The 21,357-nt window shown below is 52.1% G+C and overlaps 6 protein-coding genes across 6 annotated transcripts; 5 read left to right on the top strand and 1 right to left on the bottom strand.

Annotated features, from left to right (window-relative positions):
* The first annotated feature begins 711 nt into the window (after nucleotides 1-711).
* Nucleotides 712-2,563, top strand: B0T23DRAFT_379303 (Sucrase/ferredoxin-like-domain-containing protein). Its single transcript, XM_062837139.1, has 3 exons — nucleotides 712-1,476; nucleotides 1,574-2,176; nucleotides 2,209-2,563. The coding sequence occupies exons 1-3, from the start codon at nucleotides 1,156-1,158 to the stop codon at nucleotides 2,368-2,370; spliced, it is 1,086 nt and encodes a 361-aa protein (XP_062692725.1). The 5' UTR covers nucleotides 712-1,155; the 3' UTR covers nucleotides 2,371-2,563.
* A 1,345-nt stretch (nucleotides 2,564-3,908) lies between these two features.
* Nucleotides 3,909-7,570, top strand: B0T23DRAFT_137694 (uncharacterized protein). Its single transcript, XM_062832309.1, has 2 exons — nucleotides 3,909-6,189; nucleotides 6,260-7,570. The coding sequence occupies exons 1-2, from the start codon at nucleotides 4,037-4,039 to the stop codon at nucleotides 7,452-7,454; spliced, it is 3,348 nt and encodes a 1,115-aa protein (XP_062692726.1). The 5' UTR covers nucleotides 3,909-4,036; the 3' UTR covers nucleotides 7,455-7,570.
* Nucleotides 7,571-8,619: 1,049 nt separating this feature from the next.
* Nucleotides 8,620-9,296, top strand: B0T23DRAFT_137690 (uncharacterized protein). Its single transcript, XM_062832308.1, has one exon. The coding sequence runs from the start codon at nucleotides 8,781-8,783 to the stop codon at nucleotides 9,228-9,230; it is 450 nt and encodes a 149-aa protein (XP_062692727.1). The 5' UTR covers nucleotides 8,620-8,780; the 3' UTR covers nucleotides 9,231-9,296.
* Nucleotides 9,297-13,408: 4,112 nt separating this feature from the next.
* On the bottom strand, nucleotides 13,409-14,570 carry B0T23DRAFT_137724 (uncharacterized protein). Its single transcript, XM_062832310.1, has one exon. It carries the CDS (start codon nucleotides 14,429-14,431, stop codon nucleotides 13,730-13,732), a length of 702 nt encoding a protein of 233 aa, XP_062692728.1. The 5' UTR covers nucleotides 14,432-14,570; the 3' UTR covers nucleotides 13,409-13,729.
* Nucleotides 14,571-17,557, top strand: B0T23DRAFT_441834 (uncharacterized protein; the record flags this gene model as incomplete). Its single annotated transcript, XM_062840794.1, has 6 exons — nucleotides 14,571-14,973; nucleotides 15,717-15,811; nucleotides 15,901-16,166; nucleotides 16,497-16,624; nucleotides 16,775-17,065; nucleotides 17,126-17,557. The coding sequence occupies exons 1-6, from the start codon at nucleotides 14,710-14,712 to the stop codon at nucleotides 17,555-17,557; spliced, it is 1,476 nt and encodes a 491-aa protein (XP_062692729.1). The 5' UTR covers nucleotides 14,571-14,709.
* An 818-nt stretch (nucleotides 17,558-18,375) lies between these two features.
* On the top strand, nucleotides 18,376-20,190 carry B0T23DRAFT_137810 (ubiquinol-cytochrome C reductase hinge protein-domain-containing protein). Its single transcript, XM_062832311.1, has 4 exons — nucleotides 18,376-18,812; nucleotides 19,100-19,259; nucleotides 19,579-19,686; nucleotides 19,770-20,190. Exons 1-4 carry the CDS (start codon nucleotides 18,720-18,722, stop codon nucleotides 19,832-19,834), a joined length of 426 nt encoding a protein of 141 aa, XP_062692730.1. The 5' UTR covers nucleotides 18,376-18,719; the 3' UTR covers nucleotides 19,835-20,190.
* Nucleotides 20,191-21,357: the final 1,167 nt, after the last annotated feature.

The following is a 21,357-nucleotide window of genomic DNA, read 5'->3' on the forward strand; positions in this document are numbered from 1 at the left end:
GCCTCTCATGGATCGGTTGGATTTGCACAGAGAGATTTCGAGCGTGGTTCTCTAATGGAGCTTTTATACATTCGTGAGCATCGTCATCTTTGTTGTTGATTTGCATTTTCTATTTGACGGGTCATCTTATCGTGGTGCCCCATCAACAAGGGGACTCTCGGGAGAGAGAGGAGAGAGTTTGAAATCACGGTTGTCAAACCCAGTGTCCTTGGATTGAGAGTCCGTGTACTGTTTTGGCAACGAAGATAAAAGTGTAGACTAGGTAATGTGTACTTTGTAGATACAAACAAAACCCGCCTCACTTTTGCCATACTTGGAAGTCCAATTTGTACAGAGGTGGTTTCTGCTTGACGTTCACACGGCACTGATATGGATCGCTTCGTGCCGTCGTCACAGGGTCCGGTTGATCAGCGATCTTATCATTTACGTAGATTTTTCAACGGTCGGGAGCACACCGTGCTGGTGATCAAGTAAGCGGAAGTGGTTACGCGGCCTTGCTCATTGACCTCGGGGTTTGGGTTCGGTCGTTGCGGTGTTAAGCAGAACCCTGCCCTGCCTACACCACCTCGACATTGGTAGGTGTTGTTGGTGGAACGTCGATGGCACACAAACCAAGCCAAGTGCTACAATAAGCTTATCAGATGGAGGATTGTTCGGATATTCGGATCTGATAATTCGTACATAAAAGACCATTCCTTCCTCAAACAAACACCAGAGGCACAGAAGACCTAGAAAACAACCAAATCTTGATTGCAATGACGCCATAAGCAGCAATTAGATAAATGATCAAGTAACTTGCAGGCTGTTCAAGGAGGGAAATGTACTTTGTTTGCTAAGACTACGGCGTCCCCACTTGGTTTCCTGCCCACGCTGTCACAACGCTTTTCCGCGCCATTCAAGGCCAGTCAAGCAACGGAATCGACAGACTGGGGATCACCCCTGACGGCGGAGGTTAGCACGGAGATAAGCGGGATTGACAGCCGACGGACGGGTACCTCTAGACGGGAGACTAAAGGATCCCGACGCCAATGGCCCCGCCGCCGCCGCCGCCGCCGCTGCTGTCTTCATCTTTATCAGATACTCAATCCCCCGGCTGTTTCCAGCAACTCTTCTCGGGACAACGAACCCCCAAAAAAACTAGGTTGGAAATCCAAAATGTTCAGATCCCTCCTCTCCAGCGCCAAATCCTTGGCCATTGGCGACTCAGGCAACAAAGCCACCAAACCCGAGGATCTCTTCCCCGTTGTTTCCAAGGAGGTTGACGGCGACGACTGTGACCACGATTGCGCGACCTGCACCATTACGTACCCGCGCTCCTTCAAGATCGACGAGGAGGATGAGTTGTTTGGTCTGATCAAAGGGTGGGCAACTCATGTGCTGGTGGCCACGGGGAAGACGGACTGGGTGCGCGATGTGGCGGATGAGAAGGGGAGTGTGATGCAGGCTATTGCGGGGGCCAAGGCGCCTGCTAACGGGGTATGTTTATGTTTTATGTTTTTTTATCATTTGAATACTCTCCCACTTTCCGACGTATCAAGATATACAAACACAAGTACTGACTGGCCGTGAACAGAAACTAATGCTCTCGGCCTCCAACATCCCCACCCCCCACCATCCCCCTTCCTACTCGGAACCCACCACCCTCCTCCTCCTCCCCGCCTTCATCCTCATCGAAAACGTCACCCCAGCCACCGTCCCCTTGGTTTTGGAAAAAATCATCTCTCAAGCTCCGACCAACAGCACCCCTCTCGCCCCCTTCAGTCTTCCGCGCTCGCTCGAGGCGCCCCTCCCCGAAGCTCCCCCCGCCTACATCAAGGAACTCACCACCCGGCCCGGCCCGCACCAAGCCTTGATCCTGCTATGCTCGCAAAAGACGCGCGATGCGCGATGCGGACAGAGCGCGCCGCTGTTGAGAAAGGAGTTGCAGAGACATTTGCAGCCGCTGGGGTTGTATCGAGACTTGGACGACGAGCGGCCGGGTGGAGTGGGGATTTATTTTATCAGTCATGTGGGCGGGCACAAGTACTCTGCGAATATGTTGGTGTATAGGCGGCCGGATGCTTTTGGGTTGGATCATGTGGAGAGAGCCAAAGAAGGAGGGGATGGGGAACTCAAGCCGAAGAAGCCTGAGGAGTTGAGGAGGAAACAAAGGGGGTTATTAAGGAAGGGGAGGAGGGTAAAGGGCAACAGGAGGAAGAGGTGGAAGAGAACGGTGAGGTGGGTGCGGCGCAATGTATCTGGTTGGCCAGAGTCAAGCCGGAGGATTGTGAGGGTATCGTCAAGTTTACCGTGTTGCAGGGCAAGGTGATTAAGCCGCAGAGTCAGCTTAGGGGAGGGTTTGATAGGCAGAGGGGGGTGTTGAGTTGGTGATGTCGTTTCCAGCCTTGTTTTTTTTCCCCCAGGTATCAGTGTTTTAGCCATGAAGTGTACATATAGACCAAGTTCTCAAGAGTCACTAGTAGGTATCATGGTGATGCGATTGGAGACGGACATGTCTGAACTGAAAGTGGGGTCAATTGGGGAAGCCAGCATTCACCACCAACGAATCCAGCCATTCTTCAACCAAGTGAATGCATGCATGTTCCATTCGACGACGCACGTTGACTGCCAGGTCCACCAGCAGCAACTCGCTTCAGTTCGCTAAACAAGCACCTTTTACTGATTTGAGCAAGCTGCCAGGTTTACCTAGACGGGAACTTGATGAGGATAATCGAATCGCTTGCAAGGCGAATTGAGGGGGAGGCCCCCGCGCCGTAGAGTGAGTGTGCAATTCGAGAATACCCAAACTGGAATAACTGCTGATGTTTTCCTAGTAAATGTGCATCTGTGACACCAGCAGCAGCTACCTATGTAGCTGGGTGGCAGGGCAGTTGCAGTTGCAGTTGCAGGAGGTGTGCTGCGTGGCATGCCGTAGTGGCCGCCTTGGGACCTGCCTCAAAAGCAAAGGGAAGCGAAGCTGACGGGGCCGGGCCATAGGTTAGTCTACAAGTACACTACACAGTAGTTGCTTGAAGTTGTCGACTCGGTCGGTTTCCAGGGAAAGGGAAGGAAACGAAAGATGGGAGATGGCTGACTGGTGATTGCCTGGGCAACGGGGGTAAACATTGCTTCCATTGGCTGCGATATCTATGACATGGATCGATGCGGGACCTCAGACTGGCGGGACCGGGAAGAGCGAAGGATGGAAGTGCTTGGTGAACGGAGTCTTCTTGGGACTCTGTCCCTTTTTACTGGTCCCCTCGTAACAAGGTCCGGGTCTCCAAGAAGCAAGGTCCTGCGCTGTCCGACTCCGACCTCCATCATTCCAGCGTCATTCCCAGCAGGTTTTCTTGGTGTAGTAGTATTCTACTTAGTTGAAGCTATTCCGCATCCCGCCTTTTTCATTCGGGTTTAGTTGATACCTATTCTTTTTTTTTTTTTTTTTTTTTTTTCTCTCCTTTCCCCATCGTTGGTGCTGTTGACTGTTTGCTTGGTCAGCGACGGACTCTCTGGTTGGTAATAATTCCCACCAGACTCCGGTACCTGGACACAAAAGTGAGCCAAGCTGAGCCTCCCTCCTTATTAGGACTTGCTAGACCGACTACAGTTCTAAGCTAGAACTAGTCCAGCATCCTTCCACCACCCGTTCTCCGCATCTGCCCAGCTTCGGCTATCAAGGTTATTTCCATAGCATTCACACCTCCATCCCATCCCTCCTCGTTCATCGATTGCCAGGGGCCGGGCCATCATACCACACCTCTCCCTCCCTCCATGACGGCTAGTGTACACCGACCACGACATCGCATCAACAGCTTTCCACCATCAACAGCCAACTGAACTGACGGACGTCAATACCCCGTGAACAAGCCGAGACACCTACGTCCGCGTACGACGCCCATCGCGCCCGCCCCCTGCTGATCACCCGTTACGGGCCTTTGTTTTGACCATCAGAAGAAACGTTTCCACCGCCTCCTCCAAGTCCCTTTTCCCACCCACTCCTTGTCGCAAAGCCAGCAGCAGCTGAGTCCGGCCTCGCCCTTCACAGCCTGCCGCCGCCATGCCTCCCGCCGCGGATCTCTACGGCGGCGTTTCTGCCTACCGAACAGGCTCAGGCGACGGCATGCGCGATAGAAACTACAATAACAACAACAACAACAATAACAGTGACAATAGTGATAACAACAACAACGACCTGCCGCCCTTCTTCCCCCTCCAAAACCAAAACCAGGTCCAGCCGCAACAACGCCCCAAATCCTCCTACCTTCGTCAGCTTATGAGCCACAAGAGAAGCAATACCGTCGGAGCCGGCCAAGTCCAGTTGCCCCCTGCTGTCTTCTCGACCGATTTCCAAAAGTCTTCTGACAGCGACCGCCATCATGTTATGTCGTCCTCGGCTGCTTCCCTCATCGATCCTGATTCTCCTGAACTGCTGCGCCCTCCCAACAAGATCAACCCCGACCTGGTGGCCCAGAGACACAGTTGCGACATGAACCTGACCGGATACCAGAGACATCAATTCGCCGCCGCCCTCTGTGAGCTTCGGCCCAACCAATTGGACGACCAGCCACCACGATCCCCCGAAAAGAAGTCGAACCCCTTTGCGACCATCTCGCTTAAGTCGCCCTTCGGACTCAGAGATTCCAGCAAAGCCTCCAAGAACAAGGGAGACCAATCACCCACCAAGCCCAAAAAGGTCAAATCGGCCGCCAATATCGGTCAGCTTCTGAGGCCAAAGTCTGACAAGAATCTGAGGCAGCAGGAGCAGGCGGAAGAAGAGAACAGTCGCCGTCGCAACAAAGACAAGGAGAACCGCGCGCCAAGTGCCATTGATACCAGCCCACCACCACCCATCTATGCCCAGTTTGCCAGGGGTTCGCCCTTTGCGCTGCCTCCAGAACTGAACTCGTCGACCAAACCAGTGCCTTCGCCGTTGGACTACAGAAACCCCTTCTGGGATAGTGGCAAACCATTGCCGGCTGACCCAGAACGTCCCGGAACAGGCGGGACACGGTCGTCCATAGCTGAGAGCCAACATTTGAAGTCCGAAGCGGAAAACCGCGAGCGAGATCGAAACAACAGCCGCTCCAAATCACGGCCAAAGACGTTTCACCAGTACTTTGCGAGCAACAGTCAGCAGGACGAGAAGCGTACACCGTCAGACTCGAGCACCGACACTCGGTACAAGCAACCGCAATCTGACGACCAGAACCAGTCATCACCACAGGAAAAACAAGAACGAAGTTGGAAGAGGCAAACGTGGGCCACCGCCAAGACATCAGATTTGGCAGCAGGCGGAAGTTCAGGATCAGACAGGTCAAGCCAACGACTCAACGTTAAGAGCATGTTTTCCAGTTCTGGTAACGGTGGAGGAAGTAGTAGCTCAACAGGAGGAGAGCGTTCCAAATCAGGAGCAACAGCAGCAGCAGCAGCAGCAACACAATCTACCAGTATGGAACGGCAACAAAGTGCCCCACCTCTGCTTCAACAGCACATTGACCCCAAGGATATCGACAAGCACCTCGAGGCCATGTTGGACCGGCGCAACATTCCCGAAAACCAGCGGTACAAGATGCGCAACCTCAACGACACCATCAAGTTGGAATTCATCCGGCAGGACTGGGCAGAAATGCAGGCCAAGATGGTGAACCAGAACGCGAGCAATACGTCTCTTGAGAAGGGAGGGAACGCAGGCAGTGTCAATGGTGGTGCCGGGTCAGAACGGGAAGATCAACAGCAACAGCAGCAGTCATCCTCTAGTTCAAGACGGGAGGACGGTAACAGCAAGGATAAGGATAACGAGAGAACGGGCAGGACGAAGAAGAAAGGATTCGGTCTATCGCTCGGTAAGGGAGCCGCCAGCAAGGCCCAGTCGTCACCCACCAAGAGTATCGGTCGGCACTTCAGGTCCAAGTCCAACGACAGCAGCATGAATGAGCGACCGTCGTTTGGTGATGTGAACGGTAACTCTGGTGGGAATGGCGTGGGCGGGTTCCTGGGTATGAAAGGCGGAAAGAGTCAGCAGGTGCCGGCGGACTTTGTTGCCTACCTGCAAAAGGTGCATCAGCCAGAGCTGGTGGAGGTTGGTAAACTTCATAAGCTTCGGCTGTTGCTGAGGAATGAGACCGTGGCTTGGACGGAGGAGTTTATCAAGCAAGGGGGGATGAAGGAGATTGTGGATTTGTTGCATCGGATTATGGCTGTTGAGTGGCGGTGAGTTTAGATCCGCAACAGGATTACCTATGATGGACGAGTGTTGACTGACCATTTCTTCGCGCTGCAGGGAGGAACACGAAGATGCCCTTCTGCACGAAAACCTTTTGTGCCTAAAGGCCCTCTGCACCACCGCCCTGGCACTGCAATACCTGCACACCATCCACGCCACCCTGTTCCCTGCCTTGTTGCATCTGATCTTCGACCCCGAGAAGAAGGGGCCGAGCGAGTTCACAACACGCAACATCATCACCTCGATTTTGCTCACCTACATCGAATGCGCCACGCCGCAAGAGCGCATAACCCGCGCCCAGACAATTTTACACTTCTTGCGAGACCCCGAGACGGAAGAGGAAAAGAAGCCAGTCAACTTTATCCTCGAGATGAGGCGCGAGCGGCCATACCGTGTATGGTGCAAGGAAGCCGTGAGCGTGACCAAGGAAGTCTTCTGGATATTCTTGCACAATATGAACATTGTTTCCTTGCCCCCAGCCGATTCATCATTAAGTGGCAGTTCCGGCGCCGGCGGAGGGTCGAGTGGCGTCAATGGCGAGCAAAAAGATACTCAGCAACAACAACTATACCAAGCAGGCATTATCGATCCCTCAGCCTTAACAAGAAATGACACAGAGTCAGGAGGTGAAGACTCAGAAACCGCAACCCCCGCCCAGTTGGCCTACATGTCCCGACACTTCCCGCAAGAACGACCGCCCGTGCCCGCGGCCCCTTACGTCGGTGGCGTCGAATGGGACGCGACCAATTACCTTGCCAGCCACCTGGACCTGATGAACGCCATCATTGCATGCACGGGTCCTACAGCCACCGAGCGTAACGCGTTGCGCGCCCAGCTGCGCATCTCGGGCTGGGAGCGCTGTCTGGGCGGCAGCCTGCGGATGTGCAAGGAGAAGTTCTACGGGTCCGTTCACGACGGGCTGCGGACCTGGGTTGCGGCCGCGGCGGAAGACGGCTGGGACGTGCGTGATGTGCGGTTTGGCCCGCCGCCGGAGGGCAGGGGCTACAGTCCGATGAAGAAGACGCCCGGGAAGAAACCAAGGGAGGAGGCGCCGCCCAAAATCGAAATCCCGAAATTGGATTTCCATATTGGGGGTGCTGATTCTCCTGGTATTGGCGTTAGTCCGGGTGGCCTGGGCGTGGGTATGGTTGCCGCTTCGGTTGCGAATATCAACGGCAACGGCGGCGGTGGCGGGAGATCGCCGATGCCGGTGTCGCCTGCGGTGCGGGCGCCGGATTATTGGCTGTCGTGATTGAGGCTGCTGCTTTTGCGGCGTGGTGTTGGTGTTGGCGCTGGCCGTTGCGTTGTCCGAGATGTCCCGCAGAAGAAGACTATATACGGCTCCAACGTAGCGACTCCGACGGCGGCACATGGAGGCTCATTTCGTTCGGCGAAAGTGTAACTGCGACTGCGACACTCTGATCGACTACGATCAGGTAATGCACAATGAAGCTGTGCAGCCTGTCTCCTTATACTAGCCACAATGGACCACAGGCAACGAGAGCCTCATACCCACACCATTTTCTGCAACGGCCACACCACACATGATACCCACTTGTACAAACCAAACTATTGTATAGTTACGTGTATAAGGGAGTCCACTCTTGCAGCCGATCTTGCTGATCATCTACAGCTATTTGTGGGTATCATCACCAGATTCTGTATCAGTCAATCACTCGACCAGGAAGAATTGAGTAGTAGTTGTTGTTTGTCTTGAGTATTGTTGACATGAAGACGAAGGAAGAAAACGTTGCGAGATCAGGAGATCAGACGAGCAGATGACCGGCCTGGACTGGGCAGGACGGAAACCCAATACCAAATAGACTGCGGCAAGGTACGCAGGACAGCAGCAACACAACAGAGAGAGACAGAAAAACCTGGCAGCCAGCCGGGCCCCCAATCGACACAAACATCCTTAGCGGTCAGTTTCGGGGTTTCTGCGAGCCCATTCAATGGGCCGTTTCCTATCCGACCGGTGTGCCACGGCCGCCTAAAATCAGTGGGTTCGTCCACCCGGGCCGAAAGGTTAAACTGAAAAGATGTGGAACCCTCAACCTCAGTCGCATGACTGGTTTGGGTTGGTTAAATTGAAGTGTTCTGCACACAGAAGGGAGGCGGCAGTACAAGAGCACACGGGATAGGGGAAAGACATGGCGTCGTGTATCGCACTCGTAGGAACGACAGAAACAAACATATCCTTCCACCTTTTTCTCGTCAAGTCTCACGTACTCCTGGCTCGATCCAACTGAAGGCATCTCAAACAATGAAGACTCGACAACGGAATAGGTGACGACGGCCGCGGACACGTGGGACGAAATGGGTATTCTGGACTGGCGGGCACCACACTGATTGGCACTGACACGAGGCGGTTTTCCTCGCCCTTTCTCACTTGGTGTCTGGCCTCTCCTCTTCTTTCTTCGCACCCCAGTTATCGCATGGTCGTGACAGATCAATGAACTGGGCTGAGTGGTTTTGTTGATTGGTCTTGACGGATCAACTGGTCGGTCGGTCGGTCGGTCTGGTCAGGTTGATCGATATCAGAAATCATCTCGCCAGCCTGGGCATTCATCCTATTCTGATGCATGTATCTTTGTGTCCACCGTCCGTCGTCCATCTTCTCGAGGGCTTCCTGGTATCTGTTAATTGGGCTCGTGTTTTGTATCAGCCAAGACTGACAATCGGGAAGATGAATGAGCAAGGTGAGGAGAGAAACAAAAAGAGGGAACCCATATTCTTTACGAAGGATCGAGACTCGTCAGAAGTTAGTTCGCGCCGTTATGAAACTATTTGTTGGTGGTCCAAGTCTTGTCTCTTCTCCCTCTGCCGAGAACATGGCCATCCAGCACTTACTATTCAGTGTGCTCTCATTCTTCTTGTGCTCCTTCTGATCCAGCTCCGGCTTCCCTTTCTCACCCAGACCCTGCAGGGTTTGAATATACCCGTTATTTCATTAATCTCACCCGTTGGTGCCCAACGAGCAAGGGTAATGGAAGAGAAAACATTGGCTTGGCCTTGGCGAGAGAGATAACTACCGACTCCCTACTCCCGCTGGTGGAGAGTGGACACTAGTCCCTGATGAAATTCAAACGTTGTGCTGGGTGAGGGTCGGATAACCAACGGTCGACATTTCGTTGGCTCGTTCTTGCTTATCATGTTATGTCAATATTCTTTCCCGCATGGTTCGGGTATAGACAGACAGACAGACAGACAGACAGACAGACAGGGTGCTAGGTCCGTTCCTGAGAGATGTTGTTCTCTAATGGTTCGGGAAATGGAGTCACCCATCCAACCATCCGTCCATCCCGGCTTTATTGTCCGTTCATCAAACCCTGGAATTGACGGCTTTTCATCATCTCGGTGGTTTGCTCGCTGTTTTTTTTTTTTTTTTTTTTTTTTTTTTTTTTTTTGTTCTGTTCTGCCCTTGGCCTTGGGAGATAGATGGCAAAAGGTTCTTGTTACCGCTATCTGGATGTTACCTGACCTGACTTGACCTGGCCTGCTCGGACCTGGCTGGACCTGGCTGGGTTGGGTTCACGTGGCTTTGGCCTTTTTCCCTTTTCGACGGCCGGCGGGCGGATGGATGCTTGCCCGGAAGGTTCATGACCGTTGAATACACTAGTTGTCGACTAGGGGGTAGGGGGCATGGATAACCAACTACTGGCCTTGCACATGTTGGCGGGTTTATTAGCTTGTATGATCTACTAGCCTGTATTGAATTTGTCTTTTATCGTGGTGGTCTTCACCACCGGACCGAATCAAGCAGGATCACAATGGGGAGGGGGGAAGGAGGGGGGTTTGATGAAGGGTAGAAACAAGGGCTAGTACTATCTAGTCGATTAGTTCTCGCTTGTTGAGAGCCCTGAAGAGAATGAGGACAAGGAGAAGGGAAGGAGGGAGGGCGAGATCAGAGGGGGGGAGGAACGAAATGGCATCTTTTTTTCTTTCTCGAGTTCTTTTCCATTTTTTTTTTTCTTTTTCGTCTGGCATAGTTCGCTGTTCCGGTTTTCCTACTCTTCCTTTTCCATTTCCTGGGGTTTGGCCTCTTCATAGTTCTCTGGCTGGTGGCATTTGACGGTGCATGGGAGCTTTCTTTTTTTTTTTTTTTTTTTTTTTTTTTTTTTTTTTTTTTTTTTTTTTTTTTTTTTTTTTTCGCTCCTCTGGTTTCCCTTCCTCTAGGGGAACGATCTGGGTATGGCGTCTTTTTTTTTCTATCCATTTTTCCACTTCGATAGGCTTGAAAGCTTATGTGTACTACCTATACACATCGCTCGCTTGTGCGTATAAGCAAGCCATTGGTTGGTTGGTTGGTCGGTTACACATCTTAGGTCTGACTTTTTGCCATTGGTTGTGGATAGGATGGTAAAGACGGGAGTTGAATATGGCAAGCAAGTCAGGTAGGCGGGGAGATGTGGTGAACAAGAGAGCAGGAACGCTGAAGGGGATGTGTGAAGTATTAGTAGTAGATTATGAGGGGGGCTGTTTCTTGTCTCTGTCTGTCCTGCTATCATGAATGAACGAATGCTCCTTTTCTTTTCCACGATCAAGAGGTCGCCACTCAGTCACCATACTTTAGAGTATAATGAGACTTGATTTAATGCAACATCAAAACGTTATCTCGTGACTTTGTAGGGAGTGGACCGGTGCCCGTGAAGGTGATTAAAAGGGTCGGTTCAAAAGCAGAGAGCCAGAGAAATAATGTATATGAATGAACTATCATTCGTAGAACTGTACCATCCAATGATATGTAAGAATTGGTTACCAGTGAAATGGAAAATCTAATTCGTGATGAGTGGCAAAAAGACGATAGAATAGAGATCGGACATCCGAGCAAAAGCAACGACTTCTCTTGATCCATGTGTCGATGACTTACGGAGCTGTGATCCTCCGCAATAGAACGTGCTAGAACAAGGCGGAAAAGGTAAACGAAGCGATAGGTCTAGCTGGGTGGGATTAGCAGCATCTAGCTGGGTGCTTGAGCGGTGTGGATTTCCTATAAGAAACGACGGAATCCATAGCAATCTCGGTGGGAGTTCCGTACATTGACTACGCCCACTGTTCGTTCCTCTCTGTGAACGATGAACGAAAAATGAGAAGGCAAATCATGGGAAATGAAATGGACAGGTCCTCTTACATCGCTGTGGTCTTTTGTCATCTGCCCACCAGCCGCGAGTTTGGGCAGGCCGCACACCTTGTGCTGAGTGCTGGTTCTTGATTTTGTGTTCATCTAATTTCGCGTATGAACGGGGAGGCAAGGTCCTGTTCTGATCCTGTTGTTCACATATGTTGGGAATTTGATGGGCGCGGACAACTTTACGAAAGTTTGCTGAGCCATGTTCGTGGTGATCCCAGATCGGCTACTGAACCCAGCCATATCTCTGCAGACATGATCTCCATGAGGAAGGAATGTCCAATGTAGTAGTCGTCTTGAAAATGAGGTCATTGGCTGTGTAGATTGGTTACAACAGGGCTGAAATCACTGACCTTGTTTTGAGAAAGCGGAGTGCGAGAGGATCATCTCAATAGTTCGCAGCTGTTGGTCGATGTCCTTCCCTGAACTAACTGTCAGCGATACGCGAACAATATGGGGTCTATGTCAAAAAGAAATCCTAGCACCAGACTGTACTTGTATGGTCCGCGACGCATTCTGGAAGGGATGCATGTATGTGTGACGTGTGGCGGTATCACCGAAAAAGAGCGAATGACGGGCGGAAAATCGGAGTAATGGGATTGTGCCGATCTGCCGTTCCTGTCTAATCATGCTTGTCGGGCTTAAATAGTAGATACAGGCATCACTCACAGTCTGTCACTTAACTGCATTGTTTTCGACGAGACTCGGGCACCCCCCTGGATTGTGATGGATTGTGGTTGCTTTGTGTGGTGAAGGGGGTGCTAATGAGCGGGAAGAGGCGATAGGAGAGGCCAGGTTACTTCCGCGACAGGAAGGACGTCTCAACTCAAAATTGCAATGGCCTTCAGGTGTGATGAAACTGCTGGGTACTCCTTCAATGTCTGGGTGTAAGTAGTGCGGTTCGGGGCGTGATGAGATTTTTAGGTTCACATCTAGATAGGGTTCTTGCCCAATGCGGTTATGTTACCTTGTTGGTAACTCGCCTCTGGATATGAATGTAACAGTAAATATTTCGTCGAAGAGGTTACCAGGTCTTGATACTGCTCCCTTGATTTCTTCATTGCGGAGCGAATTATTCCGGGGTAAAGATGTATCCCACATCTGAATCGGATGCTCCTAGCACAGTAGAGGCCGCTCATACTCAATCGTGGAAAATCTGTCCTGTAGCAATAGTTCCAAACGTGGTGGGAAGTGAGCTCAAACACCTCAGGCCTTGCTCAAGGCCTCGGCTCTGGGTAAATATCTATTGATCCAACACGTTGTAATTTCGTGGGAAGGATTGGCATTACACGTTGGATCTAGACCTCGTCGGCTCCGTCGCCCATCCGTATAGTAGAAATTTGATGAGAAAGTGACATACATGGGAGGATGATTTGAGGCCCGCGTCCTAGGCCTACAGGAAATGGCTGTTCGTGATTACACCCACTCACGGCTGGTCATCATGAATGACAAAAGAGGCCGAATGTGTACATGCGTAGGGCCACCAAAAGAAGAAGCTTGAGTGTTCCGTATACGGCAAAAACTTCACCGCGAGTCCTTGAAGGACATCGTGCTACAGAATTGCAGATATCAGGACCCTCGACGCACTCCTTCGGAAGTAAAGCCGAGAGGTGGATATGGACCCGCTATATCTCGAGCCTTTGTCGACAGCTGTGTAGAGAAGAAACTACAGAGGCACACGATATAGCTAAGAGGTCCGGCTGCAGCCTGTTTCGAACCCGGCGAGCCAGGAAGTCTTACCCACTTGGGCTGGGTTAGGATTCATTAGTGAAGATACCAAAATCAGAGCGTAGGAAAGCTGACACATCGATGATTTTGCGTGGGGGAAAGACATGCATGCGATGACAAAACTAAGAAACGATAGTGTGTCGTTGACACCAGTGATAACGCAGTCTGGCCTTCCTCGATGTAAGGGTTGATACTAAGCTCCGTCAACATTGCCGCGGGGAAATCTGTAGGAAGTAACAAAGGCTGGTCTGGAATGGCGTGGTACAAAGCCACTACCGTCACATGATGTCAATGTGCGGAAAGCTGACGCCCTCATTCCACTCGCTGAAAGGCCGGTGATACTTGATTCCACGAGTGGCGGAAGCCGTAACGCAACAACGTTTAGGCGGTTTCAACGCGGCGTCCGTATGCTGACCCCCTTTGTAGCCCGGACTACTGGTCAAACCGGTCTAGACTTCTGGGTACCTTGTGAGTGTTGATGTTTTCTCAACGATATATCGCTTTTTTCCAGAGCAAGAGTGGGAGTGGTTCAAACTGCCCCACGTCAAGGCGGCATGACGGCTGTACCCGGTGATGGATATGATTTCTCGCCAATAACAATTCTCACTCGCTTTTCTGAAATTTCTGCCACGGGTTGATTCCCCTCGCCGCCCTGCCGCAGTGGCACACTACTAGCTAGCATATGGAGTGCATGGGGCGTTGAGGAAGCTGAGCTCGGAATAGGCCCGTGGTGGTAAAGGCAAGAGTCCACTGGCCTCATGCAGACTGTGGGAGACGCATTCTGTGAGGGGCCGAAAGAAGCCGACACGTTGGTAGTGTAGGGTTTTTTGAAGTAGCAGTGCTTGTCCACCCTTGGCTGCTCTAGTACTTGGGAGCCAATAATGAATAGGAATTGTGCTGTGATGGCGAGGATGTGTATCGGTGCGCTTTGCCGACCCGACGTGGGCCAGCGAGGGCATGTCCAGTCGCTTTGCTACCAGAAGCGCTACAAGGAGGCTGAAAGGCTTAGTTGTACACGTGTAGCGTCTCCCATGCATGGTGAGCATGGCTTTCCGTTCTCCCGCTCTCACATCAACCCCGGGCCTGGCAACAGTGCCTTTGTGGAAGGCAACGGACACATGGACGTATGCACTCGAAGCGCAATTCGATCCGGTGGGGACAAGGCTGTACATATGGAGGACCTGTTCAAGCCGTATCCTTGTTGTGCTTGCCCTGTGGTATAAGCAACTGGCTCTTGAGGCGACCAAAGGGGGCAGATGATAGATTAGATTCTGGACGCTAAGAGGAGTGCGTATGGAGCAGTGCACTGTGATAGCGGCTTGTCCCCCCAGCTGCCTCCCCAGTCGGGCCCCTCGCCCCCATAGCACACACATCAGGCTCACCAGGGTAGGGGAAGACGATGATATCGGGTAGCGAGACCGGTTTTGGCCTTGGTGCTTGCTGTCCGAGCCAAGCCCATCCTAGACAGAAGCCGTCGAGAGTTGAATGCTGTGGTGAGTAGATTTTCCGAGTGCTGAATGAGAAGGCCGGGGAAGAGGTGGTGATTGACAGCACAATGCATTGGCAGGACTGGACGGCGATCTGCAGGTACAGGAAGACGACGTGAGGAATGGGATGGACTCCGAAATGAGATCAGTCGAAATTCGACAAGATGCCCGGATTGTGGGTAGGTGGGAGTTGTGGGTCGCGACGCCGTGGAGAGACGGATTTGAGTGTTGAGTTCAGTCCTTGGACGAGGAGAAGCACCATTTTCAAGCTGTGTGTGTGTGTGTGTGTGTGTGTGAAACTAAATTCTGCCCATTGCCGCCTTCAGGTCTCTGCCCTCATTTCATGGGCATTCACCTGGAAGGCTCTTCTGGTTCACGAGGGCAGTCACGATGGACAAACTCACGTGCGGGGTCCGTTGTTGGGGTGGGTGGAAGTTCAAGACCTTTGCAGATTAACAGCGATAGTGTATGTACCTCTAACAGGTACTGTGTACTGCGTAGAGGTAGTATTAACAATATTCCTTGGCGGGCAGTGCTGAGTCCGCTGGCTCCACTTCCCATATTAGTGTAGTTGGTGTACCTAGTCAATCCCATTTAATTCGTACCCCGGTTTAATCCCACCCCCCCCCCCCCCCCAATGAATGCCACCGTGCAAATGTACCCCTCTGCATCAGAGTCCTCTCCTAGAACAACACCTCATTCACCACCATCCACCACCCATCTCGACAATCAAAAACATACAACCAAGACCATCCATCTGCTGTCAGAAATAAAACCACTACCAACAACCCTGGGCGTTTTCCCACCATCGACCACTGCTTATCTTGTTAACAACGTCAGAGGTTAGTTTGGTCTTGTTGTTACATGCCAGTTGCCCGCTCCCCTCCCCCAACCCCAAGCCAACATCAACACCCAAAGGAAATTCTCGCCAAACCCGGGCCCCCAAGCAGTTAGTTAGTCGAAAAGGGTGCGTCTAGAACAGAGCCTTGGACGCTGTACATCCGATATACCCTGTACACTACTATGTATGCCTCATTTATCACTTTGTCCCAATCGTCGGTCGACCCTTGAACCTGGACGGCGTCCCCATGGCATCCATCCACAGTCTCACAGCTCATACCACGACTCTCCACGTACCCGTGTAGCTCCTCATTCGCTCTTACTCCTCCAGTGTCTCTCGCTCTTTTTCATCTCGCAGCTCGATATGCAACACATCTCGATTGCCCAAGTGTCCAGCACCCACGGCCCCGGGCCTCTCTCTCGCTTGTCAGTTTCTGCTTCTGGAAAAGGGTGACTGAGCATGTTTATATTCCATCCTGCCTCTATCTGCCGAGACCGACCGACACTGGTTAGAGCCTCCCCGTCCTGATTCTGGAACTACTTGGGCGTCCTAGAACTAGGGTCCCATTGGTTGGAGCTCTGGCCGCTCAGACACCCAGTTCGGCCCTCCTCTTGATATGGGTCCCCGTCTTGCTTCTCATCTGCTTTGCCTTGCCCATGACCCATCCCCCGTCTCCATTTAGTCCCTTGGCCTGGCCGCTCGGCTGGCCTAGAGGCTGCCTGTCTACAAGGGCTATTACACGCTACTGGCTACACTACCGCATGCCCATTCCCATGCTTGGTGTTCTCCGGGCTGGAGTGTTCAAGCTGGATGGCAAGCCAACCACGCTCACCTGCCTCGGCTGGCCGCCCGTTCAAGTCGAAACATTCTGAAAGTGGTAGAGGCTAACAGACCGACACTGTGCAGGTTCGCAGGCTGTCAGTTACGACGACCGGATTAGCAAAAAGTCGGCCCACTCCAGATACAACAGCTTCCTTGACCCCTGGACTGAGACTTGCCAGATCTTCCATCTCATCTTGACGCAGGCCGTGCCGCTGTGGGTGAACAGGTTACTTCCTGGCCTCGCTCTTTGACGCTAATACCCACCATACCCTTGCGTGCTAATAGTAGCACCCATACCACGAATCGAGAAGCTCCGTAGAAGATCTAGGAGCTTTGCGGGCGCGCGGGACAGGACAAGACGGTACCTAGCGGACCATTCGGCAGCGGACCACTCAGTCTCTCATCATGTCAATAAAGTAAGTCTACATCTGCTGTTCTTTGTTCTCTCGTGACGCTTTGGCAAGGCAACTCTGCATCATCTTCCCCAGGGCTCACATTGCGAGTGTCCTTGTCCCCTCTTCTACTTCCCGTCATCATATAATCCCAATTACCGGATCCTGTTACAGATACCACCCAACCCGGCCCCACCTCCCCGTCCCATCCAAGTCATCATGGCCGACCAATTCCTGGTCGAGGCGCACAGATGGACGCTTGCTCAGCATTCGATTACTGACGAGAAAGAAAGCTGGGTCATGTTGACCCGTGATGGGCAGATCCAGAAACTACCTGGAGAAAAGATTCTCCTTACCTCCAAGCCGCGAGTTGGCCTTGAGCTCTCGGTCCCCAAGGAGCTGCAGGTAGCAGAGCCTTTCTCTGTCAAGAGCGACAATGGCATTGCATACATAACCAATGAGAGGGTGAGCTCGGCTTTGATTTCTTGTACGACATGGTCATGTTGCAGTCTAACTAGTGTCTAGATCATCTACCTTCCAGCCAGGTCGACCGAGGCTTTTCGATCTTTCTTTGCGCCTCCCTTAAACTTTAGCGATGTCCGCATCAACTCGTCCTGGATCGGGCCTTGGAGCTGGACAGCTATAGTCAGACCTATTCCAAACGGGGGCGTACCGCCGGAGATCCCTCGGATCGAGTGCAAGTTGACCTTCAAGGATGGCGGACACAGCGACTTCCAAGCAAAGTATGAGTGGCTGCGGGACCGACTACTCCACGCCCAAAGCCTTGGACTGACCCCCGGGCAAAACCTCGAGCCCCCACCACCCTACGATGAGGCTCAAGCTTCTCGACCTTCCTCGAGCACACCTGCGTCTGGACCGTCTGGGGACGTGACGAGCGATCGGAATCAAGTGCCCCAGCCTGGCCCGGATGAGCCACCTCCGGACTACACGGCATAAATGCCCGACTTTCTTGTCAAGATTGCGTTCAGGATGTGGCTTGGCCCGGAGACACAAAGTAACCGCCTTCAGCGCTGCCCGGAATTTGGCAAACATTCGAATATCCGAGTTGACTATTTTTTATATATTTTTATTTTTTATTTTTTTTTAAATGCCGCCGATCAACAAGGAAAACATGCACATCATACGACTACTAGTGACAGGCGTCTGTACGATCATTTTAGCGTCGGTCTTTTTTTTTTTTTTTTTTTTTTTTTTTATATATATATATATATCATTATACAAGTGATGTCAAAAGAGGATTTTCGAGTAAAACGAATTACAACGTCAGAAACACACGGTGATTGGTCGGACTAGCCGCCGTCCCTAAGTGGATGGATGTCAGTAGTCAGTACAGTACCAAATGGAGGCAAACCGGTTTCTCATTGCAGCATTGTATAGCCAATATTTAGCTTGTCAAATATCCATTGGCCCAAACCTTGAAATATACCCTTGTCAATGTCTCGCTCTTCGGAAGTATCTGTGGTGTGCATAACCGGACAGAAATAGAATGCGGCTGCCTGCCACGTATTGATGATGATAGGGCTAGCAACGACATCGACGCCAGCGATATCGAGATACATGGCTTGTTCGTTGTTGTGTCCCGTGTTGGTAAGCCGTCAGAAAGCAGGCAACTTGGGTCTGACCGGTGATTGCCTATTCAGTAAGTAAGCCCGTCAGTCGAGAAAGTGGTCAATAGCGGCGGCGGCGTGGGGGCTGTGATAGTAGGGACATGAACTCCTCTCACGACAGCCGAGTCCAGACATAAGCCACAGTTGCGTCTCGAACTCGCACTGACCCTGACGAGCTTCCAAAGTTTCGAGAGCATAATAGTGTAGATGTGATTGCACGTGACGCCTTCCATGGCTGCGGGATTACCCGGGGGCAGCTCGAGCGTCTCTCAGTAGGCACGAGCCAATCAGCAATTGCCAATTGCAAGAGGGACGGCAAGAGGCAGCGCTCGGACCAGGAGCTGGGGCCACCGGGAGCACTGGAGCCAAGCAAGAAGCTCGGTTTACCCGATTTTTGATCGAGAAAGCTTGCTCAACGTCGCGCCATATCACCAACCTACCGACAAGACCACCGCAACCTTCTTCTCGCCGCCACCCCCGCGATTTTCAAAATGGGCTTCTGGGACGCTGTCACCGACCTCATCGACGCCGCCACTCCGTGGGCCACCGTCGAGGCCGAGGCCCCTGCCGATACCCCGGCCGAGGTATGCCATCACCACCACCACCACCACCACCATCACCATTACCAACCTTCCACATGCCCCGGGTCCCCGAGTTCTAGACAGAGAGACAGTCCATCACGACGAGAGGGAGGTGGGGAGGCTTGATCAACACAACGGTTGAAGCTTTGCCCTACCTTCTGTTGGAACAAGGACATGGTGGGGGATATACCGTGGTTGAGGGCTTTGTTTGCGTCATAAGCCATGGAGGAGGAACACGTACACGGGGGAAGTGGAAGAACAAGCATGCTGACGGTCAATTCATGTTGTAGACTGCCCCTGCTTCCGAGAGCACTGAGGAGACCACCGCCGAGACCAAGGCTGAGGAGTCCGCCCCCGCCGCCGAAGAGCCCGAGGAGGAGGCTGAGGAGGAAGAGGAGGAGGAGGAGGACGAGGATGAGATCGTCGACCCCAAGGAGACTCTCGAAGAGGGTGGGTAACCTGTCCTTTTTTTCCATCCCATGTCCGACCAACACGTATACAACATCACTCGACCACCACTACCATTCGGCCTTCCGCGACCACTACCTCCACGCACCTTGCGCCTGTAGGAGCCCTGCGTTCCCGCGCCGAGCCTCCGGCACTGCTCTGCCTCTCGACCAACAGAGCTGCCAATAACACGCAACCTCCGAACTTGCGCCGATCTCTCCCAGCCTTTGATCCCAACGCAACGCTCTCCGACTCCCATTCGTTACTACGGAGTCCAATTCGAGACGGAACATGATGTGCTGACGGGGCTTATTGCTTATAGAGTGCCGCAACTCGAAGGAGTGCGCTCCGGCCAAGCACCACTACGATGAGTGCGCTGCCCGCGTCACCGGCGCTGGCGCTGACAACAAGGAGGACTGCGTTGAGGAGTGTACGTTTATAGAGTTCCCCTTCCTCGCCCACAGGCATACACGACAGGCTTACTCACTAGGAACTTTGTGCGACAACAAACAGTCTTCCACCTCGTCCACTGCGCCACCCAGTGCGCCGCTCCCAAGCTCTGGAACACCCTCAAATAAGCGATCGATCTCCCTTGACGGTCGTTTCGCATTCCTGATGCGCCTGCGACTTTCTTGACCCAACGCTCGGCAGTCCCGATGACGAAAAAAGCGACCCCTCGAACGACAACAAGGGTGCAGTCCGGTGGAGCTATTTGTTTGCATGGAGACAATGGGGCGTTTCACGATAGACAAGATACACGAAGGAAACAACCAACGTACGTTCAATCGTTACGATGACGACCGGGAATAGAAAGCAATTAGGATCCAATCGCCAAAAGTTCAAAATCATCCAGCAGCCATCATGGAATACGAACAGAGACGGGAAAGCGAAAGAGTGCCAGGTGAAAAAGGGGAGGAAAAGGACTAAGGGACTTTCAGGAGTTACACATCCATGCTGCACGATGAATGTGTTTACACTTGACCTTTCCCCTCTCCTCTCCAAACGAACGTCTATATAAGGCTGGGGGAAGCAAGGCAGTATGACGGGAGGCATTCTCTTCCATGGTTTTGGCATGTCCCCTCTGATCCGGTTTTACTTCCCCAGCCTTGTCGTGTCTCTTCTGTATTATAATCCTTCCGACGTCACCTAGCTCTCAAAAGGCGACACAGGTGAATATTCCCCATAGACCTCCTTACTTTTTTTGCTTCTATCCCATTTACTCGGTTGGTGTTGTTTCCCGCACTTTGCGCTCACCTCACATGGAAAGACATATTTCGCCCATTCGCTCAAAAATGGCGATGTCCTGTGCATTTGGTAGTCGCCTATTTATTACATGATAACACGCCAAACACTTAAAAGCAAGCGAGAGAATGCATGAAATAACTTGGTCTTCTGAATCCCAAGACACACGGTTGGCGTGGTTTTTTCTATACGTACTGTAGGTCCCTACTGTCGCTGCTTAATGGGGCCATGCAACGAAATGACCGGAATAGGTGGTGATGATCTGATGAGGGTGGTTTTGTCCCGAGATAACATAACCCCTCATTGTCGAGTGTACGCACTCAACTTATTTTCTAGCTTGCGTTCGTAGATGCGACCTTGTGATAGCTTCGCATTGCGCAACGGGATAAGATGGCATGTGGCAGCAAGGGAGGGAGCAAGGAGGGGGTGAGGGGTTGAAACTGGATGGGTGGGTGACTTTTTAAGATCGTGGTGGGTAGGCGACTCGGAGATATGACGCGCGGGGGAGGGAGGGGGGAATAATGGAAGATTGTGACCCGATCCCCGCTCGACCCTTTCTTTTTCGCTCAAGCAAGCGAGCTGAACATAATGGCGAGTTCTTGGGAATAACTCCTGGAAGGATAACGAGAAGTGGTAAAAACTTGTAGAAAACTCGGGGATGAAGTAAGGTGCAATCGAATAGAACAGACACACGAACAAGGGAGGAGATACATGGTATGAGTCGAAATGTTTCTCGCTTCCTTCCGCCTTCCTGGTTCATGGAAGACGTAACACATTAAACATAGTACACTGATAGAACACCTGGGGAAGATGAAGATAGCGGGTTCGGTTTCAAAAGTGAACCTATCACGATCCATCT

This window comes from Neurospora hispaniola (assembly GCF_033458365.1).
Source record: "Neurospora hispaniola strain FGSC 10403 chromosome Unknown B0T23scaffold_4, whole genome shotgun sequence".
NCBI classification, from domain to species: Eukaryota; Fungi; Ascomycota; class Sordariomycetes; order Sordariales; family Sordariaceae; genus Neurospora; species Neurospora hispaniola.

What these genes read in the sequence shown, in the direction of transcription:
- B0T23DRAFT_379303 (XM_062837139.1), top strand. Translation starts at nt 1,156, where the DNA reads ATGTTCAGATCCCTCCTCTCCAGCGCCAAATCCTTGGCCATTGGCGAC. An exon ending in CCAAGGCGCCTGCTAACGGG is followed by an intron (nt 1,477 to 1,573) that starts GTATGTTTATGT and finishes GGCCGTGAACAG; the next exon opens with AAACTAATGCTCTCGGCCTC. An exon ending in TATTAAGGAAGGGGAGGAGG is followed by an intron (nt 2,177 to 2,208) that starts GTAAAGGGCAAC and finishes GAGGTGGAAGAG; the next exon opens with AACGGTGAGGTGGGTGCGGC.
- B0T23DRAFT_137810 (XM_062832311.1), top strand. Translation starts at nt 18,720, where the DNA reads ATGGGCTTCTGGGACGCTGTCACCGACCTCATCGACGCCGCCACTCCG. An exon ending in CTGCCGATACCCCGGCCGAG is followed by an intron (nt 18,813 to 19,099) that starts GTATGCCATCAC and finishes TTCATGTTGTAG; the next exon opens with ACTGCCCCTGCTTCCGAGAG. An exon ending in GGAGGACTGCGTTGAGGAGT is followed by an intron (nt 19,687 to 19,769) that starts GTACGTTTATAG and finishes GACAACAAACAG; the next exon opens with TCTTCCACCTCGTCCACTGC.
- B0T23DRAFT_137724 (XM_062832310.1), bottom strand. Translation starts at nt 14,431, where the DNA reads ATGTGTGTGCTATGGGGGCGAGGGGCCCGACTGGGGAGGCAGCTGGGG.
- B0T23DRAFT_137694 (XM_062832309.1), top strand. Translation starts at nt 4,037, where the DNA reads ATGCCTCCCGCCGCGGATCTCTACGGCGGCGTTTCTGCCTACCGAACA. An exon ending in ATTATGGCTGTTGAGTGGCG is followed by an intron (nt 6,190 to 6,259) that starts GTGAGTTTAGAT and finishes TTCGCGCTGCAG; the next exon opens with GGAGGAACACGAAGATGCCC.
- B0T23DRAFT_137690 (XM_062832308.1), top strand. Translation starts at nt 8,781, where the DNA reads ATGCATGTATCTTTGTGTCCACCGTCCGTCGTCCATCTTCTCGAGGGC.